The 27509-nt window shown below is 35.0% G+C and overlaps 2 protein-coding genes, 1 long non-coding RNA gene and 1 other non-coding gene across 6 annotated transcripts; 2 read left to right on the forward strand and 2 right to left on the reverse strand.

Moving 5' to 3' along the window:
- The first annotated feature begins 2242 nt into the window (after positions 1–2242).
- Positions 2243–2363, forward strand: LOC117603605 (5S ribosomal RNA). Its single transcript, XR_004581250.1, has one exon. It is a non-coding gene; the product is annotated as a 5S ribosomal RNA (ribosomal RNA).
- Positions 2364–3891: 1528 nt separating this feature from the next.
- LOC117603220 (condensin complex subunit 1-like) lies at positions 3892–10797 on the reverse strand. Of its 3 annotated transcripts, XM_076688035.1 has the most exons (23): positions 10659–10797; positions 9740–9911; positions 9514–9648; positions 9251–9429; positions 9041–9180; positions 8842–8923; positions 8712–8774; positions 8415–8648; positions 8011–8343; positions 7749–7941; positions 7357–7679; positions 6888–7280; positions 6575–6819; positions 6377–6497; positions 6234–6303; positions 5992–6149; positions 5766–5893; positions 5441–5695; positions 5096–5368; positions 4890–5032; positions 4432–4821; positions 4286–4366; positions 3892–4218 (listed from the first exon to the last, which is right to left on the reverse strand). In XM_076688035.1, exons 2-23 carry the CDS (start codon positions 9852–9854, stop codon positions 4070–4072), a joined length of 4203 nt encoding a protein of 1400 aa, XP_076544150.1. In that variant the 5' UTR covers positions 9855–9911; positions 10659–10797; the 3' UTR covers positions 3892–4069. The 3 variants fall into 3 exon arrangements, with proteins under 3 accessions (XP_076544150.1, XP_076544149.1, XP_034178039.2); XM_076688034.1 differs by having other exon boundaries at positions 5992–6303; XM_034322148.2 differs by lacking the exon at positions 10659–10797 and having other exon boundaries at positions 5992–6303; positions 9740–10025.
- Positions 10798–10957: 160 nt separating this feature from the next.
- LOC143305250 (uncharacterized) lies at positions 10958–14571 on the forward strand. The gene is made up of 2 exons (XR_013062115.1): positions 10958–13274; positions 13384–14571. It is a non-coding gene; the product is annotated as an uncharacterized LOC143305250 (long non-coding RNA).
- On the reverse strand, positions 13272–17422 carry LOC143305249 (uncharacterized). Its single transcript, XM_076688036.1, has 4 exons — positions 14778–17422; positions 14313–14682; positions 14136–14253; positions 13272–14053 (listed from the first exon to the last, which is right to left on the reverse strand). The coding sequence occupies exon 1, from the start codon at positions 17284–17286 to the stop codon at positions 15223–15225; it is 2064 nt and encodes a 687-aa protein (XP_076544151.1). The 5' UTR covers positions 17287–17422; the 3' UTR covers positions 13272–14053; positions 14136–14253; positions 14313–14682; positions 14778–15222.
- Positions 17423–27509: the final 10087 nt, after the last annotated feature.

A 27509-nucleotide genomic window follows, 5' to 3' on the forward strand; every position in this document is an offset into this window, starting at 1 on the left:
ATTATTTTATATAATTCTTTTCTATTATATTTTTATTATTATTGTATTACTTTTATTATTGTTATTTATATATTATATTACTTATCATACTTGTATCATATTATATTATATTACGAATGTTTCGATTAAATTCATTTTTATTTTCATTTCAACCCAGTAGTTATTCTGTCTTTTTAAATATGCTCTCTTAGAATTTACCCTTCCTATATGCTGGCATTGTGATTGAAATTCAAGAATTGTCCTATAGCATGAAATTCAAGCGATACGCGTGACTGATGTGCCAAGATCACTGGAGAGGGGTACAGCGCGACTCAACGTTTAATGCATTAACGTATAGGGAAACTTTGACGGCTTTTTTCTAGGGGAAGGGTTGATTTCCGGCACATGGTTCCTTTCGGACTTTTTATCCCTTCGATGAGCACTATACGATAAGCCAATAAAAAAATTTGACCTTGAAATTAGGGGTCAAGGTCAATTTTGCGGTCGCTTTCTTTGACAGATCTCCACCGATCCAGAGGTGTAGAATCACCCCATATAGGTCGTGACATTTAATTTTTTTACACCCTGTACTTTCGAGCGTCTTATTCAAAGAGAATTAATTGACCACATATGCCATGATACCATTTATTACGGTTATTTACTGAATGAATTAAATTGAACAAATTGCTATCGTATATCACCGCTTCGATGAGTAAGGAATTCACTTTTCCGATACAAATGAATTGGAACTGCCTAGCGGCGAATTTGGTTCACGATTTACAATTCTAACTGAAATAAAATTTCATGTTGGGGATATGTGAAAGAAATTGCATGCAGGAAAACTTACACGCGTGACAAAAAGAAAATATTTAAATCTAAATAGTTATACACATACAGGATATTCGATAACAGGTGAAACAAATTTTAAGAGATGATTCTGGGAGTCAAAATAAGATGAAAATTGTGAATGACGAAATGGCGCCTAAAATCAGTAATCTGCACAGCACCGATTGAACGTCGCACAGTGGGACAAAACAGCTTTCGGCGATCAAAAATCTGTAACTTCGGTTCTATTGGAAATATTTGAATGAAATTTTGGGAAGTTTTTACCTATATTATGGTACTTAAGTTGTACCGATATAAATCATATTGAACTACAGGGTGTAAAAATATTCACGTATAAAGTGTAACGCGTTCAATATCCTTCACTTGTTAGACATATTTTATGTCATTTAACAAAAATTTGACTCAAAACTGTTAATAACTATAAGAGAAAGGGATTTAATAATTAAAAAATGACAAGACATGTGTTATTATAATATATTTATTTATATTTATTATGATCTATACCAAATCATTCGTGAAAACAGTTTCGACAATTATGAAAATTTATTATGACATATTGCAAGGACGAAATAAAGTTTTAGATGACGAATATACACGTGGAATACAGTTAACTGAGTAATAATCGTATCTGGTACTGTTTTTCTATCATCGCGCGCAGTGGCCAAGATGGGTGTAATTTCATTCAATCGCCATTTTCTTGAAAAAGTGCAAAAACGTGCACTAAATTTTTTCAGATTCTGATAGAGGAAGGTTCCCTCTTCCCTGTAGTAATAATTAAACATTCGGCAAGTACCGGCATTTTTTTTAAATCAAACGCAAAGTTGAGGTTTTAGTTAAATATACTTCGTTTCAATCAGATCCGTTTTGTCCCACTGTGCGTCGTGTCAGTAGGAGCGTGTATTGCAGTGTATTGTGAGTTGCAATGAACTTGTCGCAGTGAAGTTGGCTACAAATCGGCTCACCAATGCTGCGTGAATGCGGTTGTGAATTTGTAGCCAACTTCACTGCGACAAGTTCAATGCAACTCACAAGGGAACATCGGGGACTGATACAATCCGATTTTGATGAAACTTCGCATAAATATTTATTAGACCTGTTTATGAAGATAACTGTAATTCGTTGGTGCCCGTTTTTCACTTTGAGGGAGATATCAACCCTTTTATCCGAACCGCCCTTTCTATATACGTGCTTATAAATCGTAAACAATAAAATGAAGCTATTTGCAAAAATTTCAGTCGAATCGCATTTGACAGATTTTCGGAACTACAACTGTATTAACCACATTTTTATTTTACGCAATTGCAGTAGATTATGCAATGGAATACCACGGATATGAACAACCAATTGCTTTCTTAATTATCTTGTATATTTCCTCGGTTTTTAACAGTTTTCTCCAGTAGTAAACCCTCTGTTTTCAACTAACGGCCATACGACTTAGGACTACTACCGGTTCTCGTCCGATCACCGAAGTCAAGCTAAGTTCGGCGCGGATAGTACTTGGATGGGTGACCGCTTGGGAACTCCGCGTGCTGTTAGTTCATTTTTTTTCTTTATGTAAAAAAACTTTGACAGCCTTATTCGATACAACTCTCTTCTATTTAATTTTTAATCGACTTCGAAAAAGGAAGAGGTTACTCAATTCGATCAGTATTTTTGTTCCTTATGTTCGCCGATTACTCCGAGACGGATGGACAAATCGGAACAAAAACTTTTGCATCTTGTAGAGTATGTCCTTCGATTGCTCCTGTTAGAAAAACATTTTCCGTTTTTTCTTTGCTAACGACTTTTATTGCAAAAAATGTAATGCTTCATTTATATTTTTCGGCGTTTACTCTGCAAGGAATGAACCGATCGCGATGAAACCTTTCATATTTAATTGGATGTATATCCGCGATGATCCCACTTGCAAAAATTTATGGAATTTGTTGTTAATAACTATTGTTGCAACAAAAAACGTATTTCTTGGTGTTACTCTGCAAGAAATGTACCATTCGCGATGTAACCTTTCACATTTATCGTTAGTCATACAAGATATTTGCTCACCTATATGATAGTGTATAAAGAATCTACAGCTCCATTATAAATCTTATCTCCATATGATACACCAGTTTATCAAAGTAATTGTATATAACTGATAATTTGTAAATATCCAGAAGTGGAAAATGACCACCATATTGACCATTTTGCAACATGACTATGAATATGCTTGCAAAAAATCTTCCCATGATAGAATATAAGCTTGTTTTATTTTACGTATCAATGAAACATTTGTACTGGGAGAATCGTTGTAATAGTCCTGTTCTGGTCTATATATATAATAATTCATTTAAATTGTATGACTGTGATACAATCATTTCAGAATCACAGTTTTCATAATTTTCATTTTCTTTATGAAAATAAACGGACTGACCAACAGAACGTAAAAAATATGCCCATTACATAGTTTTTGAATATTTTTAATTCAGAAATTTCTTTCTTAATATTTGAGTTATTAGTATTAGAAAAAAAAATTAACTATTTCACATCAGTCTAAAAATTATTATTTTAATAAATACCTGATACTGTAATATGATTAAATCAATTGTGCAACAATGCCAGACATACAACGACCAAAAGGAGATGCTGCTTTTGTATGACCAATTACTTGCTGATAATGTTCGCTGTCAACTTTAGCACAAATATTATATTTTAGCATAAATGTACAATAAGCCACTTCTGTAGATAAAAACAAACCATAAAAGTATTCCACAATTTGCATAGTCAACATATCTTTTGCAAGCATTATCAAAATAAATGTGATAGCATCAGAGAAACCACACAAAATAATGACAGGCTTATATCGTACAAAATCTGTTACTCAAAATATAACAACTAATGTCACAAAATAAGAATATGAGGCAGCAGAAAAAATTTCTTAATTTACCTGAAAAATAATGATGATCCTGTAATTACTGTGTAATATACAAGAAAAATGAATTATAATTAAAAATAAAGAATTTAATAATAGAAATTCGTCATTTATTTTTAAATAAATAAATTTATTTTTTGAATTAACAATAATTATTCTATACAAAAAAAACTCGATATTTACTTGATCATTTGTAAAATTTTTCCACGGTTCTGATAATTAATTGCTAATTTTTATCCTTAGTATAATTTTTAAAAAAGTAAAAAATTGTACATTAGTTATGCAAACATGTACATATGTATAAGTATACAATATTTACAAATCTAATTCCTTGTTTCATGAGTGCGATAACCGTGCTGAAGATCTTTTTGGAGAACATACTGGTGTTACAGCCTTTTTATTTTTCTTCGGACGCGGCGATGATAAATTGTGACCCTTGTTTCGGATTGATCTTCTTAAACTTGACGTAGATGGATTTACAATAGCTAATAAAAATAGTAACAATCAGATATCAAAAAGTAATTGTTTGTTTACAGAAATCAGAATACATACATCGTCTTTGAGATTCGATTGATTCATCAGAACCAGGACTTGATTGAAGTTCATGCGATTTTTCTTTTTTCTTACCTTTTGCTAAAATAATTTTATATCAGTTATATATAATATTAAAATTACTATTTTCATATTAATAAACGTACGTGTTGCAGATATGCTTGAATCGTTATCCGTTTCATCATCACCATCATCGTTATCATCATTTTCTTCTTCTTCTTCTTCTTCTTCTTCTTGTTCTTCTTCATCATCATCTCCTTTTTTACCCCTACTTTTACGTTTTGAAGTTGTTCGTCGACTACGCTTTCTTGCTTTCGGTATCAACTGTGGTGGTGGCATCATTTCGTTATCATTCTGTGTTGAATTCTCTGTTTTTTGTAAAAGTTCCTTCATTTTTTCTTCCAGTTCTACGGAAATCGCTTTTGTATTTGGGTTTTTCTTTGTCTGCTCTATAATAGATTGCAATGCTTTTGAAACTTGATTGTGATGAATCTTTTCCTTTAGTAGAGGCAAACTTTCAATAAGACGACGTAAACCTATATAAAATTTGTTTTGTTTTAGAAAGAAATTTTTTAAATGAATTATTAAATAAATTCTTATTTACTTTTTGCACTAAACTGTAAAAGTGAAAGACAATATGCAAAGTCACGCCACTGTCTTTCTGTAGTTGCTAGTTTAAACCTAGCACAAATCTTATCAATTATAGAATCAACATGTTTTTCCTTTTGTAGTAAATTCAAAATTATCCTGAAAACATATGTTGTTAGATTAAATGACGATTTGATGTTTTGTCTTATTTATTACACGTACTTTAAAATTTCGTGAAAATCAGCTTCGTTCAAATTTAATTCAGAGTCGGTTAAATGAGATAATAAATCAGGCATCAGGTTGTATAATACGTTGCCTTTTTGTGAAAGTACTTTAAAAAATTGCCTCGCATCATTTCGGAGTTGTTTGTCATGGTCAACAATGCACACAGCTAATTCTGATATCTGCCCTCTCACACGCAACATTTCTCTCAGTATAAGACTTGATAAAATTCGAAAACACGACCTTCGTACGGTTATATGTTCATCCCGAAGTCTGAAAGTTAATTATATTTTTTAATCAATTACGATACCATACTTGAATTGGTTAACGAGTGTTTATAATCACCTGCCGTAAACGTGTTTCATCCATGGTAAAATTTGATTTGGAAATCTAGTTGTTAGATCACTTATTCCAATAAGAACATTAGCCCGAATATTAGGGTAGGGTGAACGTTCTAAGATCGTAATTAACAGCTGCAATGACTCTTCGCAAAAAATGGAACTTACTAGCATCATTTTGCTAAGGGCAAGGGCACCAGCGGCTTGTAGATCTTCACTATTATATTTATCAGGATATCGACACACATCTAATACCAATGGCCTATAAAACAAAATATATAGGCATATGCAAACAATACAAAATAGAAAAAGAATTAAATTTATGCACATACACAAATTTTGATAAAAGTCCATCACCAGTTACAACGTGATTTTCAAGAACATCATTTATAAATTCTGCATCCGCATCTTCTACCGCGCCTTCAACAGCCTCTTCTCCATTATCTTCGGTGATAGTTGTCTAAATATAAAAGTATAATATAAGATCTTTCATAAAGGTCTATAGTTTTCACGGTGTATAATCTTTTTAAAACCCATCTGCTATATTATGTCTTTTACCTCTTTATTCCGAATCATTTGTCTTGCACTGTTTGGGGTGGTCGTTGAAATGGATTTCCGAGATCGATCAAATTCTTTTCTTTTTTTATTTGAATTCTTTTCTTTTCGTAATTGTCGTATAACATCTCTTCGCTTTAATTCTTTGTAAACTGATGTGTCTAAATGTACCATTTCTCTAATTGCAATGTGCCCGACTACATATAACAGTTTAGCTAACAGAAGAAATGGAACAGGCAACTCACTGTCAAATTGTCCTCGTTTATACACTTCTAACAATAATTTCTTTATTAAATGCTCGGGTTGATTAGCTAACTAAAATGTTTAAATATTTTTTATAAAATATCGTTCTATAAAATCTGTAATAAAATCATAGAGTACTTCATACATGGTAAATGGTACTAATTGCATCTGTCGCAAATGAAACATATCCGTCTTCTTCCATATTAGTAAAGTTTTCTGTCAGTAGTGTAAGAATTTTTGTAAATATTTCATGGTCATTTGGATACCTAATGATAATAGAAATGACTATTACAATTATCAAATATACAATTAAAGAATTATTACACTTTCCCAGGTAGCTTACCTCACAGGAGGTTTTTCAATATCATCATTTTTGTGTTTTATTTTTAACAATGCTCGACAGGTATCTCTAGCTAATAACAGATCAGTTTTTGCTCGTGGTCCTAATCCTACTTTTATCAATACTTCCAAATTTCCTGTTATAATATTGCTTTCAGCCTGGGCAATCATTGATATTAACATCAATGCTGTCCTACTATCTAATGGATTTGTGTCTGAGGACTTCATTGAAAACTTCTCCCACAATACCTATTAAATTTAGAGAATTAGATTACATCTTACATAAAAATTATAAAACTAAATATAGATGATATTACCTGTAGTACTTCACTATTTATATCATTATTATTGTACCACGTTAAAACTAGCTGAGTTAAAGCTGGACTTTGATTAGGTTGAAGTGATTTTAACAATTCAATCAATGCTTTAACACATGTTAGAGCTTTTTGTCGCTCTGCTTTTTGACTTTCATTATTAACTAAGTAAATACTTTTATACACCTCTGCAATATTATTGCGTACCGATGGATCACGGTGAAATACTTGATACAGAGCATCGCGTATAGCGGTTGTAGCTCCTACTACACCAAACTGATAAGCAGTTCCAAGTAAAGTACATGCTTCAACAGCATCGCTTGCAGTTTCAGAAAAAAGTAATTTTTCTGCCATAGGTATAGCCGTTTCTAATTCAGTGGCAAATTCTAAGCAATGCTACAAAAAAAAAAAAAAAAAAAAAAACAGAAATAAAAGAATTATCAAAATTAGTAGGAAATAATTAGATACATACCTTTAAATAATTTACAACGCGTTTTGCTCCTACTATATTTTCTTTATCTTTATCTAATGATTTTCTGTTATCAGCGTTTTCTTGTACATTATCTGGACCATTTTCTGATTCCATAAATGTTTTCAATAAAAGTAAAAGCAAACATTCTTCTTTTGCTTCGGCAGAAAAATTTTCAATTTCTGGACTTTCCTTCAATTTAATACAAACCTTCCACAAAAATTTTACTGCTTCCAGAATTTTTTCTTTTAACATTAATTGTCTGATGTGTTCAAACGCTGTATTAGGGTCAATATCAATATTTTCTTCATCTTCATCCTCTAGATCTATAAAATAGCTCATTTAACTTATATGTATCTTCATATCATGCATCATACTGAATAAAATGAACATACCTCGTTTGTCGCTCCCCGCTTTCGTGCCATTAATAACTTCTTTTAATGCTTCTCTTATTTTCGGAAGCAAAGCATTCCATAATTCTAATCTCTGACTATCACCACGAGTACTTCTACTAACAGTTTCAGCTTGTAGCTTTCTTAGCGTTATTTCTTCTTTCTCTAACGATTTAGAAATCTCTACTTTGTTTAACTAAAAACACGATTCATTTCATTAGATTTTGTATTCATAATAAAAAGAAAAAATTAACATTATGCATACTTTAGCTGCAAAAGGGTTGCCTTGAACTAACGCACGTATCAGCTGCAAAGCTTGTTTCCGTACAATTGTACTTTTATCTTCTAATCGTAATGCCGCAGCAGCTAAAAGCTTTCCTTGCTTTGCTAAAGGAATTGCTCCTTCACAACATAAATGTTGCCAAATTTGTAAAACCTTTGACCTTACATAAGCATTAACATCTAGAATATGTTCTTCTAAAATATTGAGGCATTCATCACGCTGATTTTTCTGTTCTTGCGTAAGCTCATCTCCGGTTAATATTTTTTCTACAATTACTCCTAAGATGTTAATAATGCAAATTCTCATAGTGTAATGCTGCAAATGGTATAAACAAACATAAAGTAAACTTAATATATAATTTTATACTTAAACTAATAGAAACGTACTTCACTAGACAGATAATCTACTATATCATCAAGAATAGGAATTATAAGATTTGGTTTAGCAGTGGCAATGGTTTCAAGAAATGCTGAAATATTACGACAGTCACTTTCGGATGGTTCGCTTTGATCAATTTCTTTTATTATTTCCCTTAATAAACCATTACAACCACATTCATCAATCATATGTACCACTCCAATTCCTATATGTGATGCTAACACATCACGTAATTTCACCAACTACAATATTAATTGATACTATTAACAAATTTTGTTATTTAAATAAAATTTAAATATACGCACCTGAACCATTCTTACTACACAGCTTATTCCATGATGATATCTCTTAACCGAAGTACCTAAAATCTTTTATTAAAAAATTATGAGTATGTTAAAATTCAAAACAATTTAATAAAACTTTAAAGAATTTTACCTCAAAAATAGTTTGTCTTAGATGTTTTTGTTTGGAATCTGTACACTGTTCTATCATTTTATAACACACTTTAGTGAGTATTCTACAACATAGCATTAACAATTAAATCAACAAGTTAAATGATATTTTTTATTTAGAGTAATAAAATTTTTGTTACTTTAACATAAGAATAATTTCTTAGATCATGTATCAAACCTACTCGGTGAATGAGTCTTCAACAATAGGAGGTTGCCAAAGTTTTTGTAACGGTAATTGTAATAATCTATAAACATATTCTAATGCTTTCTCTCTAGTATATTCCCATTCTTCTTCCGTATCAGATCTAGTGCTTTTCTTACGCTAAATAAAATAAATTAGTTAACATAAAAATATTAAATCTTTATAATACAATTATAAATATTATATAAACCTTTCCACTAAGTTTATCACTTCCATCTTTAAGAATTTCATCATTTATATAGCAAACAAACAATGAAAACAAATATGCAACCATTTTAGTCACATTTATAAATTTCAATCTCTCCTCTTCGTTTAATGCAGTCTGCTTTTCAAATATACTTTCCATGTCCACAACCAATATTTCTAATGCTGTTTAAAATAATAATTAAATGTATTATTGCCATATAATAATGTTTAAATAAGCATAACACATATGAAAATAACATTCCTTACCTTTATGAATTCTACAAAAACCACGAATAACAATTGGCAATTCAATTTTATTTCTATGAACAATTATAGAAAAAAATGTATCAAAATGTTCAAAAATAAAACTAATTCCACTAGTTTGAAGCGCTGTTCTTGCTTCTGTAAAACAAAAAGTAACAAAGTAATAATATGTAAGAAATATTAGATAAAAAAATTGCATTGAAAACAATAAATAACATTAATTACATACCATCAAGAGCTTGCGGAATTACACCTACTGGAACAATTTGTTTAACATTATATTTTCCAATTTGCCTTTGCAACAGCTCATCTTTGTTTACAGGGATAACAAAATCCTTGATCATTTTTGGCTATTTATATCCGTACTGTGTGTTCTTAATGTATATTCCTCACTGTGTATTCTAAAAATTGCAATAATTTTTACAATCTCGTGTTGTACACAATATTGACTGTTAGGTCACTTATATTCAAATTCATTGCAACCAACGTGACTCGAATACGGCATGTCGGACGCAAATCGCACGAAAAATATAAGAAATGTACTATACACTATACTGTATTTAAATGTACTATAAATGCTTATACAGAAATTGTGTTATTATTTGTCCATTGTTAAATTTTGTACGATAATTCTCTAGCATTCATATAATATTATTTTCAGATTACGCTATAAATCTGTAATATTGGTGGAATTGGTTTGTGATATATATACAGGGTGTCCCACAAAAAGTGTAAGCGGTTTAAGAGGGTGATAGCTGGGGTGATTCTGAATAACATTATCCTTTGCGAAAATGTTGTTTAAAGCTTCATTTTGGAATTTGGGAAAAATTAAAAAAAAAAAATTTTAATAAAGTAGTTTGTGACAAAAAATACAACTGACTTCAAAAAGCACCAAGAAGTGTAAAATAATTTATATTTCATTTATAAAACTGTGTAACAATTATTAATGAAACCTCTTGCTGCATTAACAAAATGCGCTAAAAAGTATAAAATAATTTCTATTTCATTTATATCAATACTCCACAGCTATTAATAAAACCTCTTTGATCGTTAAATAGTATACTAAATATATTTCAACCTTTTCGTAGGCGGCATAAAATTAAAAACTTTTCTTAACAAAAATAAAATATTACTTGTTTCGTACTTACCCACAGCCGACTCTAGTACTAGCCATGCTGAACAACGTGGCAACACCGCTCACGTGACAATCGGGAGTCCTATTTTCAAAAACAAAGTCCTGTGCTCGGAATTGTAATTAACGTCTTTTTTAATTAAAAGCTGTAGTAATATACACTATTTTGTGTTAATTATGTATAAACAATATATAAACGTTGCAACTATGGCAAATAGAAGTAATGTGGTAGTATAAAATTGTTATAAATGTGATATATATTTTGTGTACTCTCAAAGTAGATTGATGTTGTGAAGCATGATATTTGAAATATTTACAGTGGTTTCAAGAAAATTTAGGTATGAAGCAAAATGAAACCATCTTTGGATCAAATTGAAACATTTAAGAATTGATGAACGTGTATATAAGTTAATAAAAACCTTGAAACAAGTGAAATTATTGGAACGAAACCAAAGAGGTTATATGAAGTCCAGAGAGTAGTCGGGAGTCTGACGACGTTGATTGGCTGAGAGTCCGTGAGTCCGGGAGGCAGATAGAGTAGGGTAGGTGTTGATATATTCAGACCTGACTCCCGCGGTGTTGCCATTTTTACTTCAGCACGGCTAGTACTAGAGTCGGCTGTGGCTCAGATGATTCAACCCTGTATGTAGCGGTGCTAGGGTATTTCCCTAGCCGTGGATTGGTAGCGCGACTAGCGCGCCACCTGACGGCGCCTATGTATTGGCGCGATCTCAAAGGACGCTCTCTTGTATTATGGCGTTTTCTGAGCCCCAGCCCCAGTGACTATCTTGGATCTGTAGCAATCTGTAGTCACTGTGAGCCCTGAGTACATACGTAGTGTCATAAAATAAAAGTTATTGTTACCAACACTGGTTGTGGTCATTTCATTCCGGCACCCACACATACATACAAATGAGTATGCCACGATACTTATTATGTCTATTCTCGTTGGAAATGGTCAAATGGGTCATTCGGTAACCGGCATGTCATAGCTTGCCAACCCCTGATAAACTAGAATCTTCCGAATAAAAGAAAAGTTTTTAATTTTGCACCGCCTTCGAAAAGGTTGAATAGATTTTATTAATAGCTGTGGATTATTGGTATAAGTGAAATAGAAATTATTTCATACTTTTTAGCTCATTTTGAAGTGGGTTGTATTTTTTGTTAAAAATTACTTTTGTATCCATTATTTAATAAAACAATAAGAGTAAAGTTAAACAAGTTATGGGCCCAGACTACGCGGTCTGCAATTAATTTTTAAAACAAAGGTTCAAATAAAGAGGTAAAAATAAAATGGCTCATCAAGTAATAAATTTGTCTCAACTTGCATCAGGAAATTTCAATAATTGGAAATTTCGTGTGTAGTCTCTACTTGCAAAAAAACAGTTGTCAGAAACGTTGATTATAGAAGAGGTAGATCTTTTTGGTCTAAAAGATGCAAATTAATAAATTTTTATACAATAATAAGAGAATTGGAAAATGCTGGTTCGAAAATGGAAGAATCTGACAAGGTATGTTACTTACTTTTGTCACTCAGTGACGAGTATGAATCTGTAATAACAGTAATAGAAACACTGAATAACGACGTAACCATGGAATTTGTAAAGTCAAGGCTATTAGACGAAGAATCTAAATTGAAAAGCAAAACTAATTATAAAGGGTGCTCAGAAGAAGGTACTTCTAAATCCTTGCACTTACAATTAGTATACTATAAGTGTGCGAAAGAAGGTCATAAGGCAAATGACTGTTACAAATTAAAGCATGATAATAAATCATTTAAAAGAGAAAGAGGATACAGATTACGTGGAATTGGCTGAGGTGCAGCTGAGAGCACAAATAAAGCAAATTGAGAAGAGGAAAAGGAAATTGCATTTGCAACCTTTAACAATGGAATGGTCAATGACAATAACATTTGGTATTGAGTGACCTAGAGAAGTATATGGAAGATGTACAAATGCTACAAAAGGAAGCAAGGTGGCTAGTGGGAGAGTTATGAAGGCCAGAAAGAAAGGATTGATAAAAGGTGTGTGTCAGAATCACAGAATATCCTTTGAAGCTTTAATCGTTGAAGAAATGGCACAAAACTTACTATCGGTTGTACAATTGACAAAAAAGGGAAATACAGTGTCCTTCTGCAAAAAAGAAGTATCAATTAAGAATGAGAAAAATACATTCAAGTGTGAAGAAGTAAACAGACTATTTTTGATATGAATAAATCTAAGTGATAACAAGGAATGTTGCAATACTGTTATTACATCATCAAACCTATGGCACAGAAGACTGTCGATTTATAGTCGATTTTACGTTATACGTATTTTGCATTCTGGAATATTCCCCAAAATATTCCAGACACCCGAACAAGAGAAGATCGGTGGCGGATTGACCGTTCGACGTTGCGAAAAACGGCAGTCAGTTGCAAGCGATCGACGTGGTGAAACACGTCATTAGTAAAAACCTACTACAGCTCTAGAGGCACTGGGATTATTTCAGGTGTATACAGGGAAAATTAACCAGGAAACCTTTTTATGCACAACCAAAACGCTGAAGTCAAATAGATGATCTAATACATACTGACATTGCGGGACCAATAACTCCTGCGACTTGTGAGGATGAGAAATACATATTTCCAAGTGTTAGTAGACGATTACTCACATTTCACAGTAGTCAAGTTATTGAAATCGAAAGATGAAGCGGCTCAGAATTTGATGGACCTAATATCAGACTTAATATCAAACTTTCAGATGAACACAGGTACGAAATTATTGTGACAATAAGACTGCGATATTTATGTCCAAGAATCGAGAAAATTCAAAACGCAGTAAGCATAAAGACATCAGAATGCATTTTTTGAAAGACTTGGTAGAGAAAAAACTATTGACATAGAATACGTATATTCGAATGAAAATCTGGCCGACATTTTAACCAAAGCACTTTGTAAAGATAAGTTTATAAAATTAAGAAATGAGTCAAGAGTAAGAGAAAAATAACAATATGTATTTGTAAAGCGATTTGATGTGTGTATGCATACTCGCACTCGCATATCAAATCAAGGAGGAGTGTTAGAGAGTTAATGGTCAGATGGCGTGTGTGATGTAGTATGTGTGAGTGTGAATATCTCACATCAGTTCATTTTCTTATGTTTTTCTTTTGTTTAACTGCGTCACTTACGTTATAATAAGTAAAAAGGTAAAGGCGTGCATTATTTGTATTAAATCCTTTTGTATCCTTTATTTAATAAAACAATAAGAGTAAAGTTCAACAATACATATAATATTTACTGATTGAAATAAAATCAATAAATATAAACAATAATTGGCCGTCCGTCGCCCGCCGCCCGCTTCAGCCTCTTCTTTCTCCGCGGCGTCTACATCGTCGGTTCCCATGACAACAATCATGGAAATTCAGTGGCTACTGTTGTAGACATAATTTCCATTTCACGAAAAATCTAATTCTGCCACATTTATTACATAGAAGAATCAACGCTTTTACTTACCTGCGATGTCGACGGCGTTAGATTCTCCTTTCTCTTCTCTTTTATTCCTTGTACCTTTTCCTCTTGTTTCTTCTGTCCTCTTTCTTTTCTCCCTCTTCTTCCTTAGCTGTTTCCATCTCTGAAGAAAGTAATTTATGTATAGATAACGTAATATTAATGATGTAAGATTATACTTGCCAATTATACGTGATCAGGCAGCATATTTGTACTCCATTTGTCCTAGTAACGCTTTCTTGAATATACCTATATGTATATAATTTTTCAATTTTTTTCGAGAAGAGGAAAATGCTGTTACACATACCTACCGAGGCTACCCGATGGATTATGTGAGATTCGCCAAACGTAGCCCCCAATTCAAAAATGTGACATTTATTACAGATATGCTGTCTTCAATTTCTCAACGACAAAAATGTTCATGCAATTTAAAAAAGAAAAACTGAATGGAAATAGATGATTAAATAAATTCCTTTTAACGTTTTTTGTTTAGAGTGTAGCACGTGGCGATACGCACTAAAAACCTTTTCTCGGGAATCCTTTCTTCTAAAATCTGTAACAAATTTTTTAAACAAAACAAAGAAATATAGTATGGCATATAGTATAACCCTTTTCGGGTCCAAATACAAAATAAGCAGTATTTTCTACCTGTGATATGTAATTGTCCTTGTACCTGGTAGTAATAATAATGGTTGCTGTTTAATCTGTTTCCTTCTGCATCTGCAAATATCCGGCGAATAATTGCAACACTTTTTGATTGCCTCCTCTGGCAATAAATTCTCTGCCGTTTTCGGACATTGATTTTCCCAATGTCCTCTTCGTCTATAAGTCCATCTGGTGAAGCTCCTAAGAATGGGATGGAAGCATCAATGAATGAAGCCACATTCTTGAATTTTAACACCAATGTATGTGCTTAGTTACTCACGGCTAATTTTTCACATTCTTGTACTGCAGATGCACTAATCAGTCGTGGATACACAAATTATTTCATTAAATTCACACAGAACGTGCCAATCCGACAACGGCATATTCGTCAAAAATTCGAGGCCGTTAATAGTTTTGATTTATAATTTAACCATCTCGGATTTTTCGCTTAACCGATGGTTTCTTTCTCAATGGCATCACTTCTATTTTGCCAATTCTGCAACATTCCCATATGTATTTTCTGCTCTAATTCATAAATGTTCTTGGCCATATCTGGCTTTTGAGCGTTCGGTCCGTAATTGGAATCCATTTCTAAACGGAATTGTTTCCGCACGTGCTTCACAACCTTTTTGTCCTTTATCTTTTCAGCGTACTTCTCATGTTCTTTCTTCCTTCTATTTTCCATTCTGCGTAAAATAACGGGCGGTTTCTTGTTCATCGCCGTATTCAGACGCGATAATACTTGTTTTGTGTTATACTGTAGGACAGCAGCAGCACATCTTCCCGTGTAAGATCCCCTCTCGCTGAAATTCAATCTTTTTCCTCCCGTATATTTGGCGATAATTCCGTTAAAACTTTCGACAGCATTATTATTGCTGTTATAAAGCAAACTATCAACATGCGCCAACAGAGGTCGAAGTATTTCTTTAATGCGTTCATACACTCCCATCTTCATCAATTCTGGAACAAAGTTCTTTTTATCTTTTTTACTGGTTCCATCGCAAAAGTATTGAAGTTTTGAACATTCTGCGTGTTCACCAAAAGCGTGACTAGGAATATTCTGTATGTCGGCATACAAATTTTTAATTTTCTCAGCGGTTGTTACGTGCTGACTGTATCGGAACTCTGCGGCTTTTACTATGTCCGCACGCATTCGCCGAATGCTGCCTGCAACGATTTTTCTCAATAGACCAGGTTTTGTCTTCTTTACAATTTCTTTCATTTTTTTGGAAAAGTTTCGTAACAAATGATTCGTGCATTCAATTTTTTTTACAGGAATCTGCGTTTTATACGGATCCGCGTCTATAATTTTTTTGTAAACGCTGCTATCCCCATCTGCAATCAGCGTTGAATAAATAAGCCCACGTTTCTCTACGCTGGTGTTGAATCCTTCGACTATAGCGTCACTTTCCATAGCCGTTGAAGCTTGACTTGTGCCCCAATTTTTGAAACACGTGTGCTTTCGTGGCTCTTCTTTCTTTCTCGCAGCATATCGACAAATCTTGCACACCTTGTTTCTAACGCCGATAAATAAAACTTTCTTCGTGTGATATCCAATTATAACGCCGACTCCAGACGCGGAATCGTACGTTCCAGACCGGTATGATCTTTTCATCCAGCTTCCATCGGCCACAACGGGGATGTGAGGGATTCCACATCCGGAAACAATATCGCCTCTTTCAATGGCCAAGTGTCTTTCTTCTTCTGCCGCTGCTACCATCTCTTCTTCTGCAGCAACAATTAATGCTTCTACGATTTTATCGTGATGCTTTCTGAATTCCCTCTTCGACATGGAGGGTATGTTCATTGCTGCAAGGAACTCCTCCATTTGGGCATAACTGCCTCCATTCACAATTGTCCCAGCAACGGCACATTGGCTGGTTTCCATTTTATTACTTTCGTCAGGTTCACTGTGGATTTCACCTTTATATTTGCACATATCGCATATTACACTGAGGGTGGTCCTCAGGCCCGACCGTTTCATGCCGGTTATTTTTAGGTGTCTAATTCCACAGTCTTCCCTGTTTTTAGCATGGTCACTTATTTTTTGAAATTCGTCAAAGATGTGCTGCATGTCCACGATACTTAAGCCACTTGGTACACCGGATTGTGTTTCAGGCTCGTTCATTACAGTTTTCTGTATGACCAATTCTTCATTTTGGGAAGTTATACTTTCTATATTTGACCCGTCTTCTGTATTGTTTGTATCTTGAATTTCAAACAATTCTTCCATCTTTTCTTCAAACATTTCTTTCGAATTTGCCGTTTCTATTTCTTCATTCAATGGTAAGTAAATTTTCTCGGGAGTGTATCTTTGTCCATCGGATGTTGACGGTACGGATGTATTCTGAAGGGCTAAGCGCCGTCTTCTTTCGCGGCACGCTTTTTTTTTCGAGTATCGTCTCATACTAATTGTTAATTTTGGCCGACGACTTCTATTTCCCCTCATACACTGATCTTTGCACTGATTTCTCGTATCTTCAACCACGCGAATATTTTCAACATAACTCATCGTCACTATCCCACAACAAATCACTTGTCACTTTAATCACTTTACACTTTCAAAACTTTGAAATAAATTGAATAATGCAATCTATTTCTTGCTTCGAAAGCAAATGTTGCGAACGTAGGCGTAGTAAATATAGACCGAGCATCCATTATATAAGCGGTAATACAAGAGAGAGAAAAGATGAAAGGTGAGTTTCTCTCTCTTTTCAACACCGGAGAAGTGGGGAAACCTGCGCAAGAGCTTGCGCAAGAGCCTGCGCGATATGATTTAAATGCGCAGATGACTGTAATGTAGTATAACAATTAACAACTCACGATTGGCATTTTAATTGCGGAGTACATTACAACATATACTGAAAGCTGATAAAATGTTTCGGTAATTATTTAGAAGTTTGCTTTCTACTCCGATCTTAATAATTTTTGGATATGCGGTGGGGGATGTAATTTTGAACAACTTTTTCCTTTTGAAGTTTGTGGCGGTCTCTTTTAGTTTTGAAGATATTTGCGAAATACTTTCGGTACTACTACAGAGAATTCAGCCCATGCGTGAACGTCGATGAGAGCGCTCGGCATTCGTGTTGGTGGGAGGTAGCCGACCGCTTATCGTTTGTTTAGACACGGATGACCGAGTGACTCCACTTCACGGTGGCCCATAAATATTTACTCTATTCAATAATGTTTATTAGTTGCGACTTACTTTCCGTTTAGAAACGAGGGTCGTGGAACCTTAAAGGCTCCGTTCATATGTATTAGTTTCGACAGTTTTTCGAAAATATCTCGAAAACTAACGCCGAGCGGCGGTTATATGTATAGGAAATAGTTGTTCAAAATGTTGATTTCTACAACATATTCAAAAATCATCGAAATCGGAGTTACCGTCCGTAATCTAAATAATTACCAATAATTGTTACGTAGTTATATAAACGAAGTACAAATTATTTTATACTTGGGTGTACTTCCGAAAGCGACAACCCTCCGATTTTTTTGAAATTTTTGCCAAAGCTTATCCTTGATTAGAGAAGAAAGTCCCTAAAAGGATTTTTGGCGACAAAGCCTCGTTTGCCCCCCAGCCCCCTTCAAAGTTTTGACAGTTCTTACTAAATATCTCCGAAAATATTGATTTTAGAGAAAAAAGTTTCAAACAAAAAATGTTGCTCATAAAAAGCTCTACAAAAAAGGTTACACACATTTTTTACGTAAACCTATTATTTTGGCTGTTATGAACAATAATAGTATTTTTTCAATAAATCGGAGGGTAGTCGCTTTCGGAACTTCATCCTTACACTTTTTAGGGCATCTCGAAGTCGGTTGTATTTTTTGTTAAAAATTATTTTATTTCACACTTTTTATTGGAACGAGCAGTATTTGTACGATACCGCGTGGTTGTTTTGCGTTTTTATTGGATAACTAATAACCATAAGACAAAAGAAATATATTGATCGAATTTAGATGGTTAATAAAAAAGCTGTAACCGATCTTGGCAAAAAGAATTTTACAAAAGGCCTTTGCGTCGCTCTTATTGTTAGTCATGTCAAAAGTTTAGATGGTCTAGCTTTATCTGATTTAGCACCAAACAAAGTCCTCATTAAACCGCCTGACTAAAGAGCACTCACAGAAATGCAAAATTGCTTTTGCAAAGAAAAAGTTCAAATCGGCTTCTAGCGACCGATACGCGAAAAAACAAGCCAAGCCTATTTTTTTATTTTAGCGACCAATTGGTAAAGAAACTGACGAAGTTTACTTGCAAGGACGACTTTGAAAAATCGCGATCGGTACATTCCTTGCAAAGTAACCCTAAATAATAGATTTTTTGCAATAACAATAATTATTAACAATAAGAAGTTACATAAATTTTTGCAAATGGAATCATCGTGAAAAGATCTACGAGACGTGACAAGTTTCATCGCGATCGATGCATTTCTTGCAGAGTAGCGTTAAAGAATAGGATTTTGCAATAACAATAGTTATTATACAGAGTATTACAAAATTCCCTAAAGACCTCTACACCGTTGAATAGATGACGAAAAATCGAAGCGAAAAGTTCTGTAGCATTTTTCGATGGGATCAGTAGTTTAGCCACATTTCGTTTTATTGTATTGTAAATTGTTAGGAAACCGTCTCTTGTGGAAGAAATACATCGTAGAAAGGAAATAGATGAACAGCGATCACCTTTATTATACTATTCATTGTTGGTCATTTATTTCATTTCAGTCGCCCTTAACATATAAAAAACGCCACAAAATATCCTGAAATTTTTAATATTTTTCGATCGGTTGTGTATTCTACATAATATTGAAAATATGTTGAGTTTGCTACAATGGTGAAATTCTGATTACTTAAGAAAAACAGTCCGAAAATAAATCTGTTGCTAAATCTGTGTTATATTGCTGGATTTTCCCGATTCTCCTGAAAGTGTGTGATACTGGCAGAACGACACAGCTCGAACGAGTTCTTGAATGCTGGCGAACGTAGAAAAAGACAAATAGCGAAAGAGAAAGAGGTCCGAGAATTAAAGGGCCCGAGAAAAAACATTTGAGTGAGACAATATTAATTCAACAATAACTTTTTTATTTTTCATTTTTGCTAAATGAAACTTTTACCAATGTAATTGTAAGGTTCTTCTGATTAAAATAAGACCAAACACCATATAATTTGCATTATATTTACTTATTTATTTAAAACCTAATGCAAATATATAAAGTAACTATAATTCAAATTATGTCGTGTTTGATCTTGTTTTAATTGAAAAATTTCATCAATACGCTAGTAAAAGTTTCATTCGAAAGAAAGATCAGTCATTAGCTAATATAAAGCAACGAAGTGAAAGTGCAGAATAAATACACAAAAAACATAAGGATTATCGCAAGCTTAACATTTTCTATTGTGTTATGGTAATCACTATATTATAATTTTGTTTCCTTTTTGTATTATAGGAAGGTAAAATATGTAACATCGTATAAGCGTCCCAGATAGCACAGAAACATTTCATGTATGTCCATCGAACGTCCATGCTGGACGTTTCGTATATGCGGAGAATGTCCCGTTAACATCCATATGTCCCGTATATATCTTGGTTATGTCCTTTAAAGATCCTAGGAAGGTGCCTGTTAAAAAGTGGAACGTCCAGGGGACGTCCTGTGCGCACATTCTCAGGATGTTTTCTGAACGTCCTAAAGTAACATTCTCTGTACGTTGTCTGAACGTTTACAAAACTTTGCAGAACGCTATACTAACGTCTGGAAAGGTGTACATACAAGGAACGTATTCGGAACGTCCGAAAGTAACATTCTCTGTACGTTGTGTGAACGTTTACAAAACTTTGCAGAACGCTATGCTAACGTTTTGAAAGACATATAAGGAATATTTTTCGAGCATTTAAGATTACATAACGTTTTCTGTACTTTTTTTTATAATCTGTATTTTTATTACATATCTATTATTTATTTCTACTAAAAATCTTTTACAATGATCTTGTTGCGTTCCGCAGCTCTCCTTAGCCAAGACGGTATGGACACCTTCGTTTCTTTCTTATCTTTGCACACTTTTGATGTTTGTGCTGCGTCTAAATAACAGAAATTCAATTGAATAATATATTCAATTCGATACAAATAAATATAAAAAATAATATATGATGGATACCGACTATACGTTTGTCATATATATATATACACAGAATTGTACGCATAACCATTTCATAAAGAAGAATAAGAAATCGGTATGCATCGTAAACGAATAACATATGTGTCGTCTCAAAGAAGGCATTATTACCTATTACAAAGAAAAATTAAGGAATTAAGTTAATTAAGAAAAAAGTGATACTTACCTGAGATGGCAGAAAAACTCGTCAACACACTATAAACACCAATAAGGAATACTAATATTCACTCGTAATTTGACGATCGTCAACGCTTGAAATTCACACTCAAAGTGTACGGAGACTCGCTATACGTCTTGTCGCAACAACATTTCACGAAAAAATGTCGATGGTGGCTCGTCATATTCTCAAGTTGGGAATTCCGCCAATCGTTTGTCAGCGTTCGGGATCTGTTTTCTGTTTAGGCCTTGTCATAAAACAGCAGGCCCCAAACTTCGGTCGTTCTCGCCGCGCGGGTGACGTACGGGTCATTCTACCCTATTTTGGACATACGTCTCATCTATGTCCGTAGGACCTTCAAGATGGACGTTCCTAGGACATACGAAATATTCGCCCTACGGACATCCGTAGGACTTTCAAGACGGACGTTCCTAAGACATACGAAATATACATGGATAATAAAATGGACGTTGGACGTTCGGCCATAATCTGGATATGAAACGGACGTCCCTGGGATGTACGGTGCTATCTAGGGTGGACCAGTTGCAACAGTTGTATCTATTCATTCTTGCATTTTAATGACTATTCACAGAATAAAATTATAATAGTTGTAACAAATAAAAAATAAAACTACCAAACCGTAAAAGATTGAAATTTCTTTATATCCTTACATTTTAACCTAACTAATTTTCTTCGTATATTATATATTTAAAAAATGAATCAGAACTGAATCCGTAGAATCGGGATTCGAACTGAATCTCCTGGTTACTTACTTCTACCATAGTGCCATGTACGAGATTATATTATTTTATCGACTCGTCGATGCTGCTGCCACATGCTTAGGCGGCTTGAGCATGGAGCCGATAACGTAGAAATGACGAGAGTAGCCGAACGGAGAGCTCACACGGACACGTGGAACAACACGCTAGTGTTAGATAAAACAACTGAAGTAGGGGAGTCACTGGGACGTCGTGGAGAGGGTAAAAGTTTGTCCCACGTCCGACGATTCTGGCATCGCTGCGACGCACCTCGATTGGTCAATTTCTCAATTTTCAACAATGAAATGTGGCTAAACTTCTACTAATCCCATCGAAAAATGCTACAGAACTTTTCGCTTCGATTTTTCGTGATCTATTCAACGGTGTAGAGGTCTTCAGGGAATTTTTTAACACCCTGTATATGCATAGTGATTTTCGGTTGACGCGATATGTATATACAGGGTCTACCATTTATCTCGCAACCCATGCGCGCGCAAAATGATGAAAATGACAACAGCGCTAAAACTCGAGAGATGTAAAAACCGTACAATTAAGTTGGTAATCAACTGAACTGTGGTCCGAGATTCGATTCAGGATACAAGTACACTGAGTTACATTGAACTTGTCGCAGTGAAGTTGGCTACAAATTCACTAACACAATCACGCCGCAGCGTCGGTGAACCGATCTCGCCATTGGCTCACCGACGCGGCGTGAATGTGTTAGTGAATTTCTAGCCAACTTCACTGCGACAAGTTCAATGCAACTCAGTGTACATTGGGTTTCATCGAACTTGTCGCGGCGTGTGACTCTAACACATATTTACGACGGCAGTCAATTGGCTGCAATCTCTCCTTCGCGTGCCCCTCGCCAATCGGCTCTCCGGCGTGAATATGTGTTAGTTTCACACGCCGCGACAAGTTCGATGAAACTCGGTGTACTCGTATCCCGAATCAATTACCAACTTAACTGTACGGATTTTTACATCCCTAGAATTTTTGCGCTGTTGTCATTTTCATCAATTTGCGCACGCATGGGTTGCGAGATAAATGGTAGACCCTGTACATGCGTACATCTATTCATCGTTTCCCTCTAAAGGGTCTAGCCGTCACAGCCGACTCTAGTACTAGCCGTGCTGAAGTAAAAATGGCAACACCGCGGGGTCCGGTCTGAATATATCAACACCTACCCTACTCTATCTGCCTCCCGGACTCCCAGACTCCCAGCCAATCAACGTCGTCAGACTCCCGACTGCTCTCTGGACTTCACATAACCTCTTTGGTTTCGTTCCAATAATTTCGCTTGTTTCAAGGTTTTTATTAACTTATATACACGTTCATCAATTCTTAAATGTTTCAATTTGACCCAAAGATGGTTTCATTTTGCTTCATACCTAAATTTTCTTGAAACCACTGTAAATATTTCAAATATCATGCTTCACAACACCAAACTACTTTGAGAGTACACAAAATATATATCACATTTATAACAATTTTATACTACCACATCACTTCTATTTGCCATAGTTGCAACGTTTATATATTGTTTATACATAATTAACACCAAATAGTGTATATTACTACAGCTTTTAATTAAAAAAGACGTTAATTACGATTCCGAGCAAAGGACTCTGTTTTTGAAAATAGGACTCCCGATTGTCACGTGAGCGGTATTGCCACGTTGTTCAGCATGGCTAGTAAGTACTAGAGTCGGCTGTGTGGCCAGATCATCTCGCCAGAGGTATCGCGACGATACGCCTGAAGAACGAAAGCGAAACATTGGCGCGTGTTTAGAGTGAGATGTACGGTGATCGTGCTATCCTTCTTTCAACCCAAATGATAGAATTGTCCCGCTCCGATAAATTCTGACTGACTGAACGCGTGGATTTTATATAGCGCACCGTAGCACCCCTTGCTGTTGAAAAATATATGCCTACTCTGAAGAACCAAAGGAACGTGCAATCTGAGAATTATTTTTAGAAAAAGTTATTAACTTTGTAACCGTATATGTTACATATAGATATATATATTCAGCTCATTAGGGGCATACCCCTTAAACGACAACGATTCCCACTCGCTCGAGATGCGTACGCATCGATCCCTACCTAGGATCGATCGAAGGAGGTCGATGCGGGATCGATGATCCAGCACTCTACGTTCGAAAGCGCTAGCGTTAAGACGCGAAATACGAGGGTCCGTTGGGCGAGAAACGGTACGCGAAGGCGAGTCAAACCGACTTGGTAAAATCGTCAAACTGCCGATTTACTGTCTTCGTGTATGCGCCTCAAACCGAGGAGTCGCGTGCACAAACTGAGCCGCGGCACTGCTACAAGGGATACCCGTTCGCGAATAACCAAGGTTTCGTCGTAGTAGTCAGTTTAATGAATTTATAACATCCAAATTCTGTTACACTAAATCGGTTCACATCAACACCAGTGAAATACAAATTCCGTGAAGCAGTGCCGCGACTCAGTTTGTGACTCCTGGGTTTGTGGCACATATGATTCGTGCATCGCGTTTTATATATTCAAGACAATTATTTCAAATATTCATGTAACAAATAGTATCAACATCAAGGTCACTGTTTGTTAGAGACAGAGAAATCGTCGAGGTCACGTAATCGTGCCCTGCCGAAACCTCTTAGTTGTTCTAAACAAGAGTGCCAAGATAGACAAATAACATAGTCTCGCCCAACGTAACAAATTACACCATTAGTTGCGTTAAATTGATAATTTCGGTTCTTGTCAGTCGAATCTCAAAGACATCTAATAGCAACCGCCGACAGTGCATGCCTACCCATTACTGGTGGCAAGTGTGCAATTGTCGTTCCGGCAAATATTCCATCTATTGTGGGTGAGGAAGCACGGTACTGAACGAACCACTGAATCTGGAAAAATCCAAGAGACCACGGAAGTGCCTCTGGACGTTTCCTAGACATCACGGAACGCAAAGACTTTGTACACATCAGCGACGTGCGACTCTATCCCGCAAGGGCAAGACCTCTCATCGTTCTGATAATCTCATATATACACCAATTGCTTAGATTCTATTCTTTCTCACAAGAACCGAGATTAGTTCAATAGGTCGTTCAGCCAAGCATTGTCCTACGAGCCAGGAGTGGCGTCCGCGTTTTTCTTTAAAGCCTTTAACATTCGATATAAATTGTTATATATCTATATACAAGCCAGGAGTGGCGTTCGCGTTTTCTAAAGTTATTCGGTATAAATTGTTATATATATATCTATACACAAGCCAGAAGTGGCGTTCGTGGTTTCTAAATGAAAGAATATTAATTACAGTCGTAAAGGTTCCTTACTGTATGACTCTTCAGAAAATACATAAGCAGATTTCTACCAGACATCTATCGCTGTTTCTTGTCAGACAACCTAAAAATTCCCCGTTACCAAACGAGTAAAAAATATAGTTAAAGTATTGTTACAACTTCTTTAAATAAATGTTTTTTAATTAATAAAAGTATACAGGTGTTACGTATCCGTCTCGGAAATTTCCTTATATGGTGTTACAAACCCTTCTCAAAAAATTTCCTTATATGGAATCGGATGGGTGCACCCGACACCAACCGTCTTCTAGAAAATTCGAGACCAACGCAAAGCAAGGGCGCGGTCCTACGGGTCACGTAGAGTCAGTCCCCACCACTTTTTACTGAGTATAAAACGGGTAGCGACAAGGGCACCTCGGGTCTAGTTGAAGTCTAGAATCAGTTCGTTATACGTCAGTACGTTCTTTTACGGATAATCTCTGCAACGAGGAGCCTCTGCGAGATCGGGTATTCAAGTCCCCTTCAAGCACTCACAGTAACTATACAGTACGTTGTCTGCTGTTAAGCATTATTTTAATCGCTGTAGTCCGCCCCCGTTTGCTCGCGTTCGTGAAAACCGAGAAGGATTAGATTCTTGCTTCGCGGAATCGAAACTAATTTCTATTTATTCAACTCATTTAAACTTGCAACCTAGAGTTTAATTCATCGAACACCGCGACAATTACACACAACAATTGTAAAGCCCCGGAATAGAGAATAAACTCACATTATTTTTAACTTACATTCTATTATTCAATTATATTTACTATCCAGAAACCCACTAAGGTGTACCTTTACCGCTCGAGGTACATCAATCAAGTTACGAGACCTAATACTAACGCTTCCTGCGGCTCCCTACGTTAGCCATACGTAGGTTCGTCCACTATAGCCAACCTCCTGGAGCTCCCTACGTTAGCCATACGTAGGTTCGTCTCCACGTCTACTTCCTTAGGCTTCCAGTGTTAATAACAACACTGGTCAAGCCATTAACAAATACCATATACCTAAATTAAGCCCCGGCTACGCAGCCGCCCCCTCCGGCTCGTAACACAGGATAAGTCATGCAATTGGAACGAGTTATATCTTGAATTTGGTATGAGATAGGAAAAAGCTGTTTATGTAAAAGTTCAATGGTATGATAATGTCTATTTTTCTGTGATTTCATTTTCTCCGTGAATGCAACGATGCACTCAAAAAATGCAAATCCACTTTTTATTTAAATGGAATTGCATTTTCTTTTTCACTTGTGTCAACTCCTTGAAACATTCTGCATAAAAAAGTACTATGGTACTATTAGAACTAATAAATGGAGGGACCTCGCGTCTACACATAGCAAAAGCTGAATACAGTAAAACCTGGATAAGTGCAACCGAGATTGGGACCCAGTGGTTGCATTTATCCAAGCGAGGTGTCGAATCTCGGGTTATACGCGACGCCAGCCAAGCGTGAACGTAGAAAGAGACAGAGAATGGGGAAAGAGAGAGAGGCCCAATGATCAATGGAAAAAGCCGAAACGTATCGGTGTGACTAATACTAATTCAACTATAAAACTTTTTTATTTTTGACTTTTTTTAATGAAACTTTTACCAGCGGATTGATGACATTTTTCTTATTAAAATGATACCAAACACGATATAGTTTGAATTATAATTACTTGCTAAAATTGATGTTAAAAGTTGGCGAAAAGCAAGAGAGTCGAAACCAAAACCAGCCGAGGTGTCGATTCTGGGCATTTAAATGTTGTATTTATCCAGGCGAGGTGTTGATTCTGGGCATTTAAATGTTGCATTTATCCAAGCGAGGTGTCGATGTTGAGTCCGTACACATCTTTTGTATTCAGCCGACATATCGATTCTGCGTCTGTACACATCATTTATATTCAGTCGTGGTGTCAATTCTATGTTGTTTATTCTATTACTATTGTTTATTTATTCTATTATTATTCTATTATTATTCTTAGCTTGTAAATTACTTTAATTTTCAATAGGAAGAAACAGTCCGGTTTCATAGAACTCACGGACTTTTCCTAACATCATAAAGCACCTAAGCAGTTATTCTAAATAAATAAATAAATAAATAAATATAATTCAAACTATATCGTGTTTAGTATCAGTTTAATCAGAATACTACAATATTTTTTATTATCCTTTTATTATTATTTTAATGAATAAATATAATTCAAACTATATCGTGTTTGGTGTCATTTTAATCAGAAAAATCTCATAAATGCGTTAGTAAAAGTTTCATTAAGAAAAAGTTAAAAATAAAATAGTTTTATCGTTCAATTAGTATTAGTCACACCGATATTACGGTCGGATCATATTACACGGTTTCCTCGT

Source organism: Osmia lignaria, chromosome 4 (genome assembly GCF_051020975.1).
Source record: "Osmia lignaria lignaria isolate PbOS001 chromosome 4, iyOsmLign1, whole genome shotgun sequence".
NCBI classification, from domain to species: domain Eukaryota; kingdom Metazoa; phylum Arthropoda; class Insecta; order Hymenoptera; family Megachilidae; genus Osmia; species Osmia lignaria.